At 42.7% G+C, this 17,125-nt stretch overlaps 2 protein-coding genes across 2 annotated transcripts in view; both read right to left on the minus strand.

The window, feature by feature from the left end:
• The window catches only part of PRRC1 (proline rich coiled-coil 1), a 28,995-nt gene extending 21,738 nt beyond the window's left edge, over window positions 1-7,257 (minus strand). The window contains exons 1-2 of the mRNA XM_064140362.1: window positions 7,161-7,257; window positions 735-843 (exon numbers count right to left, since the gene is read on the minus strand). Coding sequence (XP_063996432.1) covers window positions 735-822 — 88 coding nt within the window. The 5' untranslated portion in view covers window positions 823-843; window positions 7,161-7,257. The remainder of the gene's footprint in view (window positions 1-734; window positions 844-7,160) is intronic.
• A 3,202-nt stretch (window positions 7,258-10,459) lies between these two features.
• MEGF10 (multiple EGF like domains 10) overlaps window positions 10,460-17,125 on the minus strand; it is a 128,891-nt gene continuing 122,225 nt past the window's right edge. The window contains exon 25 of the mRNA XM_064176489.1: window positions 10,460-14,840. Within this exon, the coding sequence (XP_064032559.1) occupies window positions 14,683-14,840 (158 nt within the window). The 3' untranslated portion in view covers window positions 10,460-14,682. The remainder of the gene's footprint in view (window positions 14,841-17,125) is intronic.

The following is a 17,125-nucleotide window of genomic DNA, read 5'->3' on the forward strand; positions in this document are numbered from 1 at the left end:
ACTGCAAGTCGTTGCAACACAATGTAAGCAAGCAAATGATGGGGTCACTGTCAACCCCCATTTACATCTTGGAACATCCACTTTTTCCTTGGGATATGTGAATGTCTGACGCAAGGACCAACTGAGTGAATACACCAGTGTCAAGCAGTATACTGAATATTAGTAAAGCTTCAGTTTATTTTAAAAAACCCAAAAAACTATTAATGGAAGTTTTAATACTTTCTTCCACACTTTGGCGGCTTGCCATGCACACCTCTTGGGGAAATTCACATGACTCAAGGCAAGGACACCAGATGTGGCAGAAAATGAAATATTTAGTACTCACAATACAGTGTTCAGATTCTTTAACGTAAGACAAAGTCCTCTGATTACCAACCACAATATTAAAAACTAAGTGTTTATCCAGGTTTACCACTAATCTCTATAAAACTGTACATGTTTTAACCTTCTTCTGCGCTGCTAATCTAACCTCACTGTAGTGGATAGTATTAGTTCCCTGGATCCACGTGACTTAATTAAGAAAATTAAATAATGAAACAAATGTTTACAGTATTTTCTGTGTGTCAGATGCATGCCAGATAAGCACAATTCCATGATGAAGAAACTATTCGAGTCATTCCAATTAGTCTGGAGAAGAGCACTCTAATTATGCTGATTGCAATGCCTTTGGATGAATTGCTGTGCTTCAGAAAACACGAATAAATGCAACCAAGATGCTGAGAAACTTTCTGTACCTAATGAGACAGGTGTAGCAGTAGTCCCTGCTATGCTTGGTGGGGGTGTGCCAGGTGGAGTTGTCTCTATGCCACTCTCTTCCATCATTTTCCTTCTAGCTATGAAATTCTGTAAGAGAGGGGGTAAAAAAAAGAGACATATTTTGAGAATCAAAGGAAAATACTTTAAATTAGAATGTAAAAGGCCACAATACAGTGATTTATATCTCAGAACAGATAATTCAACTATCAACTCAAGGAAAAAAAAAAAGAAGGAAAAAAATGACATATCTCAAGTACATAATTATCCAGTAGGTTTCACTTTCGTTGAATCTTCCCATTATTTTTAGCATTACAATAATCCCTAAAACTGCAGACCTTTCTCAAAACCTTGCTGCATACCTGCTCGCGTATTGCTTCAAATATATACTGGTAGTACTTGCATGAGTAATAATAGTATAGTTATTACATTCTGCAAAGCTCATACCTCATTGCAAGAAAAAAAGCTAACTACAGAGTGGTATTTCGTGGCATTGAGCTGTAGCGACTCAGCGCAAGGGCCTCTTATTTTCAGAGCTGATTCACGACAGAAGACAAAACGTAGTCAAGAGACTAAACAAAGGACCGACATCTCCCCCTCCTGGCAGCGAAGAATCACTACTACACAAGCACTTCCCTTCTCGGCCTTCAGCGCTCCAGTAGATGCTCTTGAGCATCATATGGGAGCACAAGCATCTTGCCGGACCACTGTGAACGGCGGCACGCCGGCAACAGCCCAGGAATCCCAACTCTGCGACCTAAGTTCTAATTATGGCCTTGTTTACGTTAAAGCAGTATCGTTTCAGAGTCAGCTAAATAAATCTCCAGAAAAGCCACATGAAACCATCTGAAATTCACTTCCATCACAAGTAACACTACAGTGAAGTTTAATTCATACTTAACAAGCTTTCCAATACAATGCCTGCAAACTACAAATACCACACTGCTCTGGTAATGCTATCATAAGTGAAAATAATTGAAAACTTTGTTTTTTATTTCAAAGGTTGGATTACATTGGAAGTATCTTTTCACATCTTGGAATAAGTATTTCTAAGAAAATAAAGCTATATACTTATTTTAAAATCTTAATGTAAAAAAGCTTAGGAGAAGAAAAGGGGTTGGTAAAAATTGAGACTTTTATGAACACCTGGAAATTTTTGTTATTCAATGTAGAAGTGGCTAACAAGAAGTCCTTCTTCCTCACAAGCCTAGTAAACTATACAAAGATTTGTACCACTCTCTGAGGTCGCAATTCTTAGGAAACTTTAAATTAAATAAAAATTCTATATAAAGTAACTATGTGTATGAAAAATAGAGACTCAAAATATCTCCCATCACATTCATTATACCAGCAGCAACTGAAGACTTCCAGCTTATTCCCTTTAACAATTTAAGAATAGAAAAAGTGCTGAGTAAAAATACTTGTGTATACAGAAGAACTCCACTTATAAAAATACAGTGGTCTTCCCCTCTTTCAAACATTCCCTTCATTGTCTTGTTGGTTTAAAGGTATATACAACTCTTAAGTTTAATGTGGAGGAAGAACTACTGTTATTACCAAACAAAAATTCAAAAAGTAGAATGTCCATATTACTCAACAGGCTTACAAAGAGTCTTAAAACCAAAAGGAATCACCAAAATCACATAGCAGAAATCACAGGTCCTATGATAAACCACTAATTGATTCAATCTCAAACATTTGAGTCCACTCTAAGAACAGGAAAATGCTGTTTATGTGCAATACTTAATGAAAACTCTTACAACAGAGGGATTTAAAATACAAGAGTACTTCTTCAATTAATCTAAAAGCTTCTCAGATGGGTCAGAAATTGCCTGGTGAGGGACGCTGTCCTTTCAGAACGAATGCATCTCATCATCCCTTACAAAGGAATTGCATAGTTTTCCATTAAATCTCCAAGTGCAAGAGTTCTCAGTAACACAATTTTGTCTTTTAATCAAGCTTCAGGAATTTCTTTCCCCTCAAAAATGTTTCTAATGTTACTCTTCTTCCAAGAAAGAAATATTTTCCTTTATACAATTAAAAGTAATCACTAACCAAAACCTCTTGGAAACATTTTATTCTATCAAGGCTTTTTTAAACTGCTGCTTGAGTCTACCTAATGGCATGACAAATATCAGATAAAGTGCTTACTAAAAATGAATACTGCAGCTATGCAGAATGACTGAAGAAGTTCCACAGACAAGTTGTTAAAAAAAAAAATGTACACAGCTTTTTCAAAACTTTACAGACCTATTAAAAGTGGAAGAGTTGACAATTTCTCCATTCTCTCTCACACATAATGCACAACCTCAACAGCCTGCAGTATTCTCCCCCACTCTCAGCTTTTCCTTTCACTCCCTTTCCAACTACCCACCCCTAGTTTAATCGGGGAATCCTGAATCCTAAATGCTTCTATATTCTTTTCCCTTTGGCTTAGTCATTCGCTCAAACAATCACCAATCTCATTGTGAAGTCGTGACCTGGCAGGGACAAACATGAAGCCTGAACTGGTAACAGTTTACTATACACTGAATTCCCTTTATGACTACCCAGTGTGCAACTCAACTGTCCTTAGTTCTTTAAAACATAAATACTAGTATTTCTTCACAGTCCAAGCCACAAACACACCCCTTGCAGCAAGTAGTGCCTGAAAATTCAGGCTAGCCTCACATGGAAGCGACTTTTGTGCCTTCTTGCATACAAGAACATTTTTTATTACTAAGCTGAAGAGACAAAGAAGAAACTCTGAGACAAGCAAATTCTAGAATCATAGAATCATGTACAATTAGGTGAAAAATACCACAGTACTGCCATCTAGTGAGTTGAGATCGTAAGTAGAATTTACAGCTTTGATAACCTTGTCACATTCAGCTAGAAGAAAACCTCTTGTGCTTCTATGAAAGAAAAAAGGGATAGAGAAAAGAGACATTTAAAAACACAGAAAAAACACATTCCAAATGAGCAGTCATCCATAAAATAACCTCTAAGAAGCAAAATATTTTGTTAGGCTTACATGAATTTGACTTCAAAAAAAAGAACACTTGTCAGTACTAATGAAAACACTACAGGGATAATGTCTGCCCCACACATTACACAAAGAAAATACAGTATATCCATGAAGTCTATTTGTGGCTGACCAATAGGTATATTTTACTGATTCTCAACAGATGAATCTCAGTCATTAACCTAATTCACAAATGCAAGGCCACTGAATATTGAAGGGAAATTAAGATAAAGTTCTGACTGAAAATTTTAGTAGAGGTACTGTTAAAAGCAGGAATGAAACAATTAGATTTCAAAACTTAAAGGCTGAACTGGTAAATTATTAATCTTTTGACCAAAGTTAATTAAGAAGTAATTACATTGGTGCTAGTACTTTGCAGTAACCTTAATGATGTAACCATACTTTAAAAACATTCTTTAGTTTATTAAATTTAAACACAGAATTACACAGTTAACAGTAATATTACTTTAAAATGGTAACTGACAAGTTTCATGTGAATAAAATCACCCTATGCAGGACTCAGTCATACTTCAGCATTTATAATGAAGTCATAATTTCAGTCATTCTTTATTAATCACCAATTCAAAGAATGTTTGGGGTTTGAAGGGAACCTAAAAAGATTATCTAGACCAAGCCTCCTGCCAGAGCAGGATGACCTATACCAGATCACACTAGAATGCATCCAGGCAGGGTCTGAATATCTCCAGAGAGGGAGACTCCACAACCCTCCTGGGCAGTCTGTTCCAGTGTTTCATCACCCTCAGAGTGAAAAAACTTTTCCTTGTGTTTACATGGAATTTCCTGTGCCTCACTTTCTACCCACTGCCCCTTGTTCCGTCATTTGGCATTACCAAGAAGAGCCTGGCTTCATCCTCTTGGCATTTGCCCTTTACATATTTATGAACATTAATAAAGTCATCTCTTAGTCTCCTCTCCTCCAAAGTTCCAGCTCCCTCAATCTTTCCTCATAAGAAAGATGTTCAACTCCTTTAATCATTCATGCAGCTCTGCACTTGAGTATTTCAAGCAGCTCCTTGAGGTCCTTCTTGCACTGAGAGGCCCAAACTGGACACAATATTGGAGATGCAGCTTCACCAGGGCAAAGTAGAGGTGAAGGAGAACTTCTCTCAACCTATTAACTATACCACTTCTAATACAGGCCAGAATGGCATTGGCCTTCTTGATCACAAGAGCACATTAGCCTTCTTTGTATTTCAGCAGAGGCTCCTCCTAATAACAAACCCCACAAAACATCTAAGAATTCCAGAAAGCAAAACTGTTCTCCTAAACAGAACCAAAACTAAGACAAAACCAGAGCTGGAACACTAAATTCAAATGCTTCCTGTCTTTAATTGTGATAGGGATAACAGTACTGCTTATACATATAGGTAATGGCTAAACACAAATTGACAACTATCTAGAATAGGGAATAATTCTCTTATTTGTTTGAGCAAATAAATTCCTTCAAGCTGTTCCCAGTGCAACAGCCTCTTTAAATAAAACGTTACATCCTAGGTTGCATTAACTGACAGATTCACATGCGCCTACTACTGTTCAAGAGGAAAGAAGTCAAAGTGAAAAATGCCCAAGAACTCATAAAGATGAAAACAAAAAAGATTTTTTTTAAAAAAGAGAATGATGAAGAAAACAAGAAAGAAAACTACAAAATAAAACCTTCAGCTTTTTAAGATGGAGTGATGCTGATATCAGAAGACAACATTCTTTAAAGAAAAGACAAACACCAAAACAAACACCAAAAATACCAAAAAAGAGAACAGAGGTGAAGTGTTATTATATTAAATGTTTCATGTGAAATTTTTCTCATATGAGTCGATTCAATTTTAGAAAGGGAGAGCACAATCAGGGATTAACTTCCTTTGGACTCTGGCCTGTTACACATAGGCAAGTCCCAGAGGACACACAAGTCTTGCTGAAGCCAAACAAAGTTTAAAAAAAAAAAAAAAAAAAGTCTGTTTTATAGTCATAGCATAAATAATGTTACCCAGGACACCCATATCGCTTTTCCCTTTTTTTTTAAAAAAGGTCCACTTAACAAGTGAAACCCCATCTGCCTCGGACTTACTGCAGTACCAAAAGAGCTTAAAAGACCATGCATGTCTGAAAGAGTTGACCTTGTTTTGAGACTACTGCAGACAGCTACAAACACACCATAAAAAAATTTAGTTCAACTTTTCTAAAAAGCTTCCTGATCTCTGAGAATTAGTTTGTTTTGCACAACTTTAGTGCCTTTTACAACCCTTGAGAATTGTTCCAGATTACACACACCCTTACTATCAAATTGTTATTTCCAAATATCACAAATCTTGTGTGGCTGGGCACAAGCTGGACCTCTTAGCTTCAGATCACTAACAACCACAATTACAGAAATACTGATCTAGCATCCAATGTTACACATGACTACATAAAAGCATCCAAAAAATATCTACAGAAACCCAAGTATGTTCTACCAATTTGCACCAATACATGTATCATACAACAGCTCCAGCTTTTTCACAGTTAAAAAAAAAAATCCCATATGGCAATAAATTATGTAAATATACAGGCAAATTACTTCAACATTATAGTAACTAATACACCTCCTGAAGCACCACTTCTATCAGATACTAACAGGTTGAGGACATCACCTTACAACCACACTGCACATGCTGAAACCACACAGGTTTAGCAGGACCAGCATTTCCATCCCTAGCTGCAAGGCTGAAATGCACAGCCCTAACGCCAGGCATTCAAACTCTATAATAGCGACTGCAGGAAGCTTGGCCACTTGAAGGGTGACTCATAACTGTGCAACAATTTATGTGATCTATCCAGGTAGAGGAACCAGCTAACCACAAGGTCTACAGAGTGCCAGTCCATGAGTGTTTGCAATGCCACCAGACACTGAGACAGCAACGAGTTCCACAACTCTCACCTTTACAACAAGCCCTGGAATATGCTCCTGCCCTTTAGAAAGCGTAAGCTGGTTCAGAACACTAGCAGTATCCCAGAGGGCCCACAGAGCAAAGTCAGAGCCCTGGCTACTCTCCAGGAATGAGCCCCGTCACGGGCCGACACCAGACAGGCTCAAGTTGCCACCCAAAGGGGAAAAGTGACCGAGGGGGAGGCCTCGGGATGGTTCCCGAAACTTGAGTCTGGGCTCTACACACGCACACATGCAGTCGGGCCGGCAACTAATCCGCAGGGGTCCCAGCACTCGCTGACGGGCCGCCAGAGCGGCGTGGCCTAGGTCGACAGGACAGACCGAACAAGGCGGACCCCTGCAGCATTCCCCTCGCCACCTCTAAGGCCCCAGTAAACATCTCAGCGGTCCCTGCTTCTCCTCTAACCCTACATGTTCCAGCCTTTCACGCTGCCCTCAGCCCCCCCACCCTAGCCTCCGGACCTGTCCCAGCCGCTTCGGACCCCAACAGCAGCCGGCCCCGGCAGCGAGGCGAAGACACAACAGCGGGACGCCACAGACGACCGGCCTAGCCCAGCCCAATTCAACCCTCCGGCCACTCCCTCCCCAGCGTCGCGGACGGCAGGTGTCAGCGCGTCCCCTCTGCCCGCCGCAACACACGGCCTCACCGAGCCCTAGCGCCAGAGTCCACTGACAGTGTACGGGCGGCCACGCTGGACTCGCAGAAAACCCGCGCCGCAGGCACTGCCGGTGCTGAATGGAGGAACGCACCCGCTCACACACCGCCTACAACTCCCAGGAGCCGTTGCGGCGGCGCGCCCGCTCCCCGCGCCGGCCCCGCCCCGCGCTGCCACGTCTCCGACAGAGCTGCCGCCCTCGGACGCGAGTTCTCAGGTCTTGGGGTCGGGGTGCCGCAGCGCAACTGGCTACCCTCTCACGGGTCGCGTCGTCTTTTGGCCCCGAGCAGGGGTAGTCGCTCCTCGCCATTGTGTGCCCAGTGCCGCGCCCTCCCTGCCTGCAAAATGGCGGCGCCCGGCGGCAGGACGGTTCTTCGGCCACGTTTCGCGGGCCGGCGCGAGGTGGGGCCGCGGCGCGCGGCGGGAAGGTCTGGCAGGCGGCCCCGCCCCGCGCCAGGTGTGGCCGCCCGCGCCCGCGGCGGCCCTGCGGCGGCGGCGGCCCTGCGGCGGCGGCGGCCCTGCGGCGGCGGCGGCCCTGCGGCGGCGGCGGCCCTGCGGCGGCGGCGGCCCTGCGGCGGCGGCGGCCCTGCGGCGGCGGCGGCCCTGCGGCGGCGGCGGCCCTGCGGCGGCGGCGGCCCTGCGGCGGCGGCGGCCCTGCGGCGGCGGCGGCCCTGCGGCGGCGGCGGCCCTGCGGCGGCGGCGGCCCTGCGGCGGCGGCGGCCCTGCGGCGGCGGCGGCCCTGCGGCGGCGGCGGCCCTGCGGCGGCGGCGGCCCTGGGCAGGGCGTCCGCGGCCGTGTCCACACGCGCCTGCCGTAATTCTGCAGCCTCGACTGGCTGTGGCGCGTGCTTTCTTGGATCTCTTGTTATGGACATTGATGTTTTAGTTGCGGATAATTGAATTACAACTCTCGATGGCAGCGGGACTGATTGCTAGGTCTCGGCTGTCGGAGGTGGGCTGGACCGGGGACATGAGACCCCCTTTGGAAGGCAGTGGGGCTGCCGCCAACTGCAGTGATGCTGTCCCAGCGTTGGTGTCACCCAGACGCGTCCTGCATAGGGTTGCTTGGACTTCTTGCACAGTGCAGTTATCTGGCCCACAAACGCTCTTGCTTACCCATCCGAGGTAGACAGCAGCAGCTGAACCAGGGCTTCGATGTTTGGGCCACAGACACAGTGTGCACAGTATGGCAACTCTACGTGTCTGCTGATCACAGGTAATGATCCTCCAAGGTCCATCCCAGGGATGGTTGCAGCCAGAGCTCCACAGGCCAGTGCAGATCTTGTTTGCATCCAAAAGAACACCCAGGTATCAGGGTGGAGGCCACCTACAGTAAGATGGCAGCTGCCTAGAGCTGCTGGCAGAGAGTATGGGTGTAGAAAAGCTTCTCCAGCCTGGTGAACAGTAATTGGTGACATTGCAGGTGGTGTGACAAGGTGCTCCTCAAGTCACTGCCCTACTACACCAAGTGCGTGATGGAGGTGACCTTCCTCTTGTAGAGGGGAATTCAGGGTTGGTCTGAGTACATGTGTGAGCCCATTTCTGGCATATCAGGCCTGCCATGACACACACACATAACCCAAACAGCAGAGGTATCACTTAGCTGCCCTTCCCCCAGCTGTCCAGACATGCTGTGCAGTGATCCTCCAGCCCTGTGGCTATGCTTTCCACTGTAGTAGTTTAAGGCTTATTGGAAAATTCCAGTGAGAGAAATACAGCTTTATTTTACTTGCAAGCCATCTGAGCTGGTCTGGTAAATTTATCTGGGGAAGAAGTTCCCAACCCACCACATTTGCTGCTGTGGGCTGAGGGGAGCTGTGAATGATGAGTTGTTCCCTCTCACTGCTGCTGCGTCAGTGGGTGTTGTGCTAGAGGGGGAAGAGAGGCCATGGTAATGGACTAGCCTGAGCTACATAATATAATTGCAAGGCCTCTTTCTCCTGTCTTTGAAAGACTCTGGAGGTTGGAAGAACAGGCAAAGACTAGAGAGCATCAAATGATTCACCCTGTCATTAAAAAAGGCAAGAGGGTGATGTGAGAAACTCCAGGACAGTCCTGTTTTGGAGTATGTGAGAAACCAGCACAGGTGGGGTTAGCAATGCTAACTGCAGCATTAGAAATACCAAGGCTATTTCTGTAGTTTGCATACATTTCTTGTATTACTTGATTAGAGGTGGACTAAAAATGATAGTCTCCTTGGAACTGGCAGGGACCCCAGCTGCTGGCCTGGTCCTGGTGTCACCAGCTCCTAGACACCCTTATACTTTTTCTGGTGAGGTGGTCTTTGTTTGGAGGTGAAGGAGCATCAGGGTTGCCAGCCCTCATCTGAGCTTGCTGAGACCCTCCAAGGGGGCTTCAGGTGCACTGGCTGGGAGTGGAGGGCCTGCGTACAGCTTCCTCTACATTCTCCTGAAATTCATCTTGATCCCTGAAGGTGGGAACAAGGGCAGAGGGGGTTGCTACCAGGACCTCCGTGTGGTGCTGGGGAGCTAGTCTGCCTCTGATCTGTTATCTCCAGAATCAGCTGTCACAATGCCACAGCCCACTCCATCCCACCATCTTGTGCTTAGCACGAGTATTTCATGCCAGTCTCCAAAGTCTCAGCCATGTCTTCTCAGAGCCTGTCAGGTCACATGTTTATCAGTAGCCAGTGTTTTAGGTTCAGCTTAGAGGGTCAGCTACACAAGAGGTTTTCCATAATGCTGACCTCCTTTTATGCTGTGTCTGTACCTTGGTTTCTGGCCTTTTAATGGTTATTAGAAGGCTTTTATCATACTGAATGGGAAATGTCTTGTTTCTGCAGTGAAGCTCCTCACCTTTCTCAAGGTTAAAGCTTTAAGCATTCAAGAGACAGACTTGAAGGAATCACTCTCATCTACTAAATCTGTTCCTGCAAGAACAGACAGAAATCAGAGGTTCAGCCTTTTAAATCAAATCAGCCTTGATTTTCTCCAAAGCATCTCATAAATTTCTTGACTTCCATAACAGGAGAAATAAAATGTTTGGTGGTTCAGCATGACTAAGGATAACATTTTTTTTCCGTGTTTCCCATGCTATTTCAAGATCCATCTTAAGCAAATTAAAAATGGGGGAAAAACTCAAGGCATTTTTCATCTTTCATTACAAACTTTATTACATTAACCTACAGGTACATGAAGGGAAATAAATGGCAGTGACGGGCAGAATGATGAACATCAGTCATCTTTGGAAAACAGATGCAACTTCACAACAATTTGTGTGTGCAGTAGCTACAACAACAACAAAAAAAGTCAGGTATATGTGATAGCTTTTATTTTAAAATGTATTACAGTTCTGTCATATCAAAGTGAAGGTTTTGTGAGCTAAAAAACCTGAAGTTACGTTCAGTGCTCTAGCACTTGTATGAGTCAGTGTACCAAATGACAAGGTTTCCTGCACGTAATCAGTAAAGATGCACCCCATTTGTTTTCAGTCATTTAAACTACTTTATATACAATTTAATGTAAAGCATTTCAGACAAAATTAGCTCAGTATTCCTCAGTCTGGACTTCAGAGCTTCAGTATAAGGATTATTATTTGCACACATCTCTCATAAAAATAATTCAGCTGTAGTCACAGTACTTAAAAAATCCAGTAAGTTTTAATTAACACATTCCCCAGTTCTGTTTTATACTATGTGTCAATATTGACTTTGCAGATTGTCTCAACAAAGAGTATGAATATAATGCAGTCTTCTTTTCTCTGCAGTCTGTGAGCCTATCTCAAAATGAATGGGAATTCTCTGGGTAGATCAAGATACAGAAAAAATTTATGCATAAGAGCATGTTGTGACTAAAAATCTTTGATACATTGAAAAGCTTTGGGGTTCCCTTCTGTGTCTAATGACCAAAGTTTGTATGCCCATACAGCTACGTTATTTAAAACCTAAAGTTTATATTCACCACTTACTATAAAATCAGCTATTAACTGTGCAGCATTTTGCACTTTATTAAACTGGTAACAAATTGCTAGAGGATAGCTATCTTTCAGTGCCATATTTGTCACTTTTGAAATGTGAATATATAGAGGCAAGACATCTAAACATCTCTCCATTCCTGTGTGTGGCAAAGTCGGTCCTCTTAGCAGATGATGTTAGCTAAAACTGCTCTATCAGCTTACTCATTAAGTTCCCACCACAACAAAGTCTGCATTTTCAGAAATATTTCTTACCATGATCTATAATACAGGTTACATGACCAGAGATTGAGTTGGAGGCCTCTTAAATTTACAGTTAAGTGTATGCCAGAGTGAGCCTCCCTAGCTGTGCATGAGACAGCAGAATTGCGAATGCAAGCCCCATGTGCTTGCTTCCTCAGGAAGAATACAGGGCTACCACTCAAAAAAGAATGTATTCCCTGCAAGGAATCTGTTTTCTGAATTCACTTCACATTTTTTTACCTGACCTACACATACTGCAAATCCAGATGGGATATATGCCAACATTGCTTATGCTGACTACACAGCAGGAATATTACCCACATATAGAAAAATAGACTTTGGTAATGTGTATATTTAGCACTGCACAATAGGCAATATTATCAGAAATTCATCTATTTCCATGAATATGTGACAATATATCTCTTGAGGATATGTGACATACTGGAAACTTTAAACCAAATATAATTTATTCAGCTTTTCATTTTTCATATATATATAAAAAAAAGCTTATATTATGAAGATTAATTTATTTAGTGGTCTCCAAATTTTACACAGAGTAAGAAAATATTTTTTTGTGAGCTCACAATTGCTAAATACAGCATTTACTATTCATGGCTTCAGAGATGAAATGCTTTATTTTAAAGTCTGTTTCACACAGTACAAACACATGTATATACCAGTAGCTCTACATGTTACCTATATGCACACAAACCCAATAAAAACTTCTGTCTCACAGAGGGCTTAAATGATAATTGGCTTTTAAGACCTTGTAGTTAATTTCTGTATTTACAAAACCTCAAGATAATCAAATCATTTATTCCAAGAGTATATAAAATGGCAGTGGAATTGCAAAACAAACAGTGCTCATGGCCAGTGAGAACCAAGAATGTTACATGGGACTTCATACAGACACACTGTCAAGTATGAGCACATCTGCAGCAATGTCATCAGATGCAGATCTTTCATTTATCACCACAATGACACCCAATAAAGTCAACTTGTGTTTCTATTTCAGCTCTGGGCTTCCTTTAAAAAATAAAATTCCCCAAAGATTTTTCATTTTTTCTTCCAGTTGATCCTCTGTTGGATTTAGGATTCTCAAGGTAACTGGTTGTGTTTTTCTTAGGAACACAGCAATGCTGTCACAACAGTGATAACTCTTTGTCTTTGACTGTATTGCAGTTCAGATGTAGAGACAAAAATGTTTGTGGCACTCCCTGTGCACATGCACCCAAATCTTGACTGATGGGCTACCCTTCATATCATTACAGTGTACCACAGGCCTCACGAGCCAAAATGTCACTTCAACACAGAAAGAGGAGGGGACAAGTACTTTCCATTGTATGGCATACAGCACAACTGCTTGTGTCCTTTCTTCATCTATCAGGGATATACCAACCTTCAGGACAAGCTATTCTCAAGAAGTTGCAGGTTTACTGCTAGGGCAGAGTGGAAAAGCCTGATGGGGTTATCTTACAAGCATGTTAGCTGTTAGGATAACTGATAGCAAGAGCAGCTGAGAGCAAAGCTGCCACACCATTTTTTGTTTTCTAAAGGTAAATTTCCAGTCAAACAAAATGTCCAGTCTATATCAAGCATTTTATTTGCAGGCTGATATGCCCAGGAAACAACTTTGCTTCCATGGATGGACACCTAGGCAAATTATAATTGCTCAGTTCACAACAGACTGTTTTGGAGGGAGAGAAAGGGGCCTTTTGGAAAGATGGTCTCCATCCAGATAGCCAACAGAATAAGCTAAACCTAAAGAGGGGCTGTTTTTTCACTTGTTTTTTGTATTCTTTTTTTTTATCCTTGATGAAAACACCACGACTTTTTGTTGGTTTTCCCAATTAATTAATTATGATGTATTAGGTAACCACCCCTGACAGACATTAGTATGACAGGAATTATTTTAGTCCTCTCCATGTGTCCAGAGGTCCTCTTAATTAGACAAAATAAAGGCCAGTTGGCAAAAATACAAAATAAGTGGGTACACAGTATAATATTTCTTTTTCAATACAAGCTAGATCACTAGAAACACAGACACAGGAAAAAAATAAGAGACACAAGTTAATAAAGAATGGGGGTATATGTGTCATGTTATTAGCAATGCCAAAGACCAGCTTAAGCATGTGCTTTCCTACATCAACTATAAAAAAGAAAAGGTGCCTTTTTAGCAAGTATGCAAAGAAATTGCTTAGTTATTGCTAAGAGAAAAAAATCAGGACTCTTTTTTAATCCTATATTACAGTCACTACCTGTTTATAAAATGTAAACCTTTTCTTGCAGTTAAGATTTACAGCAGTCATCACCTTTGTCCACTCCTTACATAATCAGTCCATGGTGGCAAAAATAAACTAATTTAATTTATGTATTTTAAAAAATAATTACCAATATATGCTGGATTATTGGTTGTGTATAGCAGAAATAATGTTCAGAACTGCAACATATTGAGTTGGAACAGTAGAAAAAGATTTCTTGGAAGACTGGTGCTGGGTCTGAAGGAACGAGAGATCTTGAGGCATCATATTACATTGATGTGTACAATGCATTTATCTCCAAAACTATTTAAGCAAGGTATGGCCACCAGAAGTAATGGACAAAAATCCCTGATGATGTTTTTCCCAAACAGCTGCAGTATTGTGCTTATCCCCATCACACCTTGTTTCCTTATATGCCTTGACTAAAGATCAGAATGGAAGGTAAAATTCAGCAAGGCAGTTTTTTCTTCTACATACCTAGTGAATCAGATCACCTGTACAAAGTGGGTTTTGGTACATTGCACTGTCCTGGGAGTACTTTTACAGCAAAACAACAAACATAAAAGTCACTGGATTGGGATGTTATCAAAACTGATCTGCAAACTAATATTTTCAAGCCAATATATTACAGTATAAATGTGTTGCATACCTGTTTCTATAAAATTTACTGCCATGAATAAAAAGAATGATCAGGATCCCCAGAATGTGGCATTTGTCCCATCTGTCACTTGTATACGTAATACAAACCTCACATTGAGATTCGGTTTAATGTACAGCAATTGTCTGCTGGACAGACTAGGAGCCAAATACGATGGTGATCTGGATGAAGGAGCACAACCATGCCACTTTCACCCCTTGAAAGTCCCACTGTGCTACAAATCAGCTTTTGGGGTCATTCACTGTTGACCTCCTTTGTAGAGGATGTGGGGCTGTCTCGAACTGGTAGCAAGTCATAGTGACCTGGAATATGGCTGTTTTTCGGAAGGTCATAAGGATCCTGGCTGAAACGTCCACTGCTGAATGCTCCCTGGACAACACTCACTGTAGGTTCTGTGATAAAAGACAGCATACACATTCAACACTAGAAGTGGTTACATAAGATAAACACTGCACTTAATTTCAGTTTGCATTACAATTTATCCTGTCCTCTGTGCTCAGTATACAGAGTCCTTGTCATGCTAAGCCCTGTAGAAGAAAGGTTAAGGGTGTTATGTCTTTAAGCTACACATGGGCTTTTAACAGATCTTGCCGTAAGTGTATTTACTGACAGAAAAACAGGACAAGTATCTGTTCTTTGTGATTAGACCTCACTAAAAAAAGACACAAACAAGCAAACAAACAAACAAACAAAAAAACAAACACCCAGCCAAAAAGCCACATTTGGGAATAAAAATTCCTAGAAAAGCAATGGAGGTATTGATGGGTTTCAGAGGAATCTCTAATTGAGGTCAGAAAAGAAAAATTATATCCCATGACTTGTGACATACACTTTCTCCAGAGTCTATTTAGGACAAGTAGTGTTCCACAAGACCCCAAGTTTTCTGTAACTACAGTAATTACAGTCATGCAGTATAGGACCTATGTCAGTGAAATATTGTCCATGGGTGAAGATGCTGGGTTTTTTTCCTCATCAAGAGGAAGAAGCTGATCTTTTCTAAAAACACGTATTGATGGGCAGAGCACTGCTGGACAAGGAACTGGCTGGATGGTCGCATGCAGAGTGGTCATCAATGGCACAATGTTCATGTGGAGACCAGTGACAAGTGGCATCCCTCAAGGGTCAGTGCTGGGACCAGTGCTGTTTGACATCTTTGTCAGTGATATGGACAGAGGAATTGAGTGCACCCTCAGCAAGTTTGCAGATGACACCAATCTGTGTGGCACAGTTGACTTGCTAGAGGGCAGGGATGCCATCCAGAGGGAGCTGGACAGGCTGGTGAGGTGGGTCCAGGCCATCCTCATGACATTCAACAAGGCCAAGTGTAAGGTCCTGCACCTGTGTTGGTGCAATCCCAAGCACAAATACAGGCTGGGTGGCGAATGACTGGAGAGCAGCTCTGAGGAAAAAGACCTGGGGGTCTGGGTTGATGAAAAGCTCAACAGGAGCTTGCTGTGTGCATGTGCAGCCCAGACAGCCAACTGTGTCCTGGGCTGCACCAAGAGAAGTGTGGCCAGCAGGGCAAGGGAGGTGATTCTCCCCCTTTACTCTGCTGTTGTAAAACTCCACCTGGAGTACTGTGTGCAGTTCTGGAAGCCCCAAGACAAGAAGGACATTGAACTGTTGGAGTAAGTCCAGAGGAGGGCCATGAAGATGATAAGAGGGCTGCAGCAGCTCTGCTATGAGGACAGGCTATGAGAGTTGGGGCTTTTCAACCTGGAGAAGAGAAGATTTCGAGGAGACCTCATAGTAGCCTCCCAGTATCTGAAGGGGGCCTACAGGAAGGCTGAGGAGGGACTATTTACAAGGTCTTGTAATGACAGGACAAGCAGTAATGGGTTTAAACTGGCATAGGGGAGATTCAAACTAGATGTTAGGAAGTTCTTTCCAGTGAGGGTGGCAAGACACTGGAACAGGTTGCCCAGGGAGGCTGTGGATACCTCCTCCCTGGAGATGTTCAAAGCCAGGTTGGATGAGGCCTTGAGCAACCTGTTTTAGTGGGAGGTGTCCCTGCCTATGGTAGGAAGTTAGAACTGGATGATCTTTGAGGTCCCTTCTAACCTAAACCATTCTATGATTCTGTTCCTCCAATACATTTACTCATGCTTTGTTCAGTACTCACCAGCCTAATCTACATCAGAAGCTAAGATTTTCTTACACTGTTGTCTAAAGAAAGGCTTTCAAACCAGGAAAATTCAGAGGCATTTCTGGGCTATGCAACAAAGTTAAGGCATTTAAAACTTTTTTATGTGAATTACACTACCTACCTCCAAAGAGCGACATTACTGTTAATAGCTTTTGAACAAAAGACAGAATTGAACATTTTAAGGGATTTTTCATGGGTTTTTGGAGAATGGCAGAATACATTTGGTTGGAAGAGAACTCGAAGATCAAGCAGTCCAACCCTTGACCTAGCACTGAATGGTCAACAGTAAATCACGTCCCTAAGTGCCAAATCCACACAATGCTTGAACACCCCCAGGGATGGCAACTCTACCCCTGCCCTGGGCAGACCATTCCAATGTTTGATAACCCTTTCAGTGAAGTATTTCCTAATATCTAGCCTAAACATTCCCTGGCACAGCTTATAGCCATTTCCTCTAGTCCTGTTGCTTGTCATCAAGGAGTAGACACTGTCCCTCCCCTCATTCCAGCATCCTTTCAAGTAGTTGGAGAC

The sequence above is a fragment of the Pogoniulus pusillus genome, chromosome Z, assembly GCF_015220805.1.
Source record: "Pogoniulus pusillus isolate bPogPus1 chromosome Z, bPogPus1.pri, whole genome shotgun sequence".
Taxonomy (NCBI): domain Eukaryota; kingdom Metazoa; phylum Chordata; class Aves; order Piciformes; family Lybiidae; genus Pogoniulus; species Pogoniulus pusillus.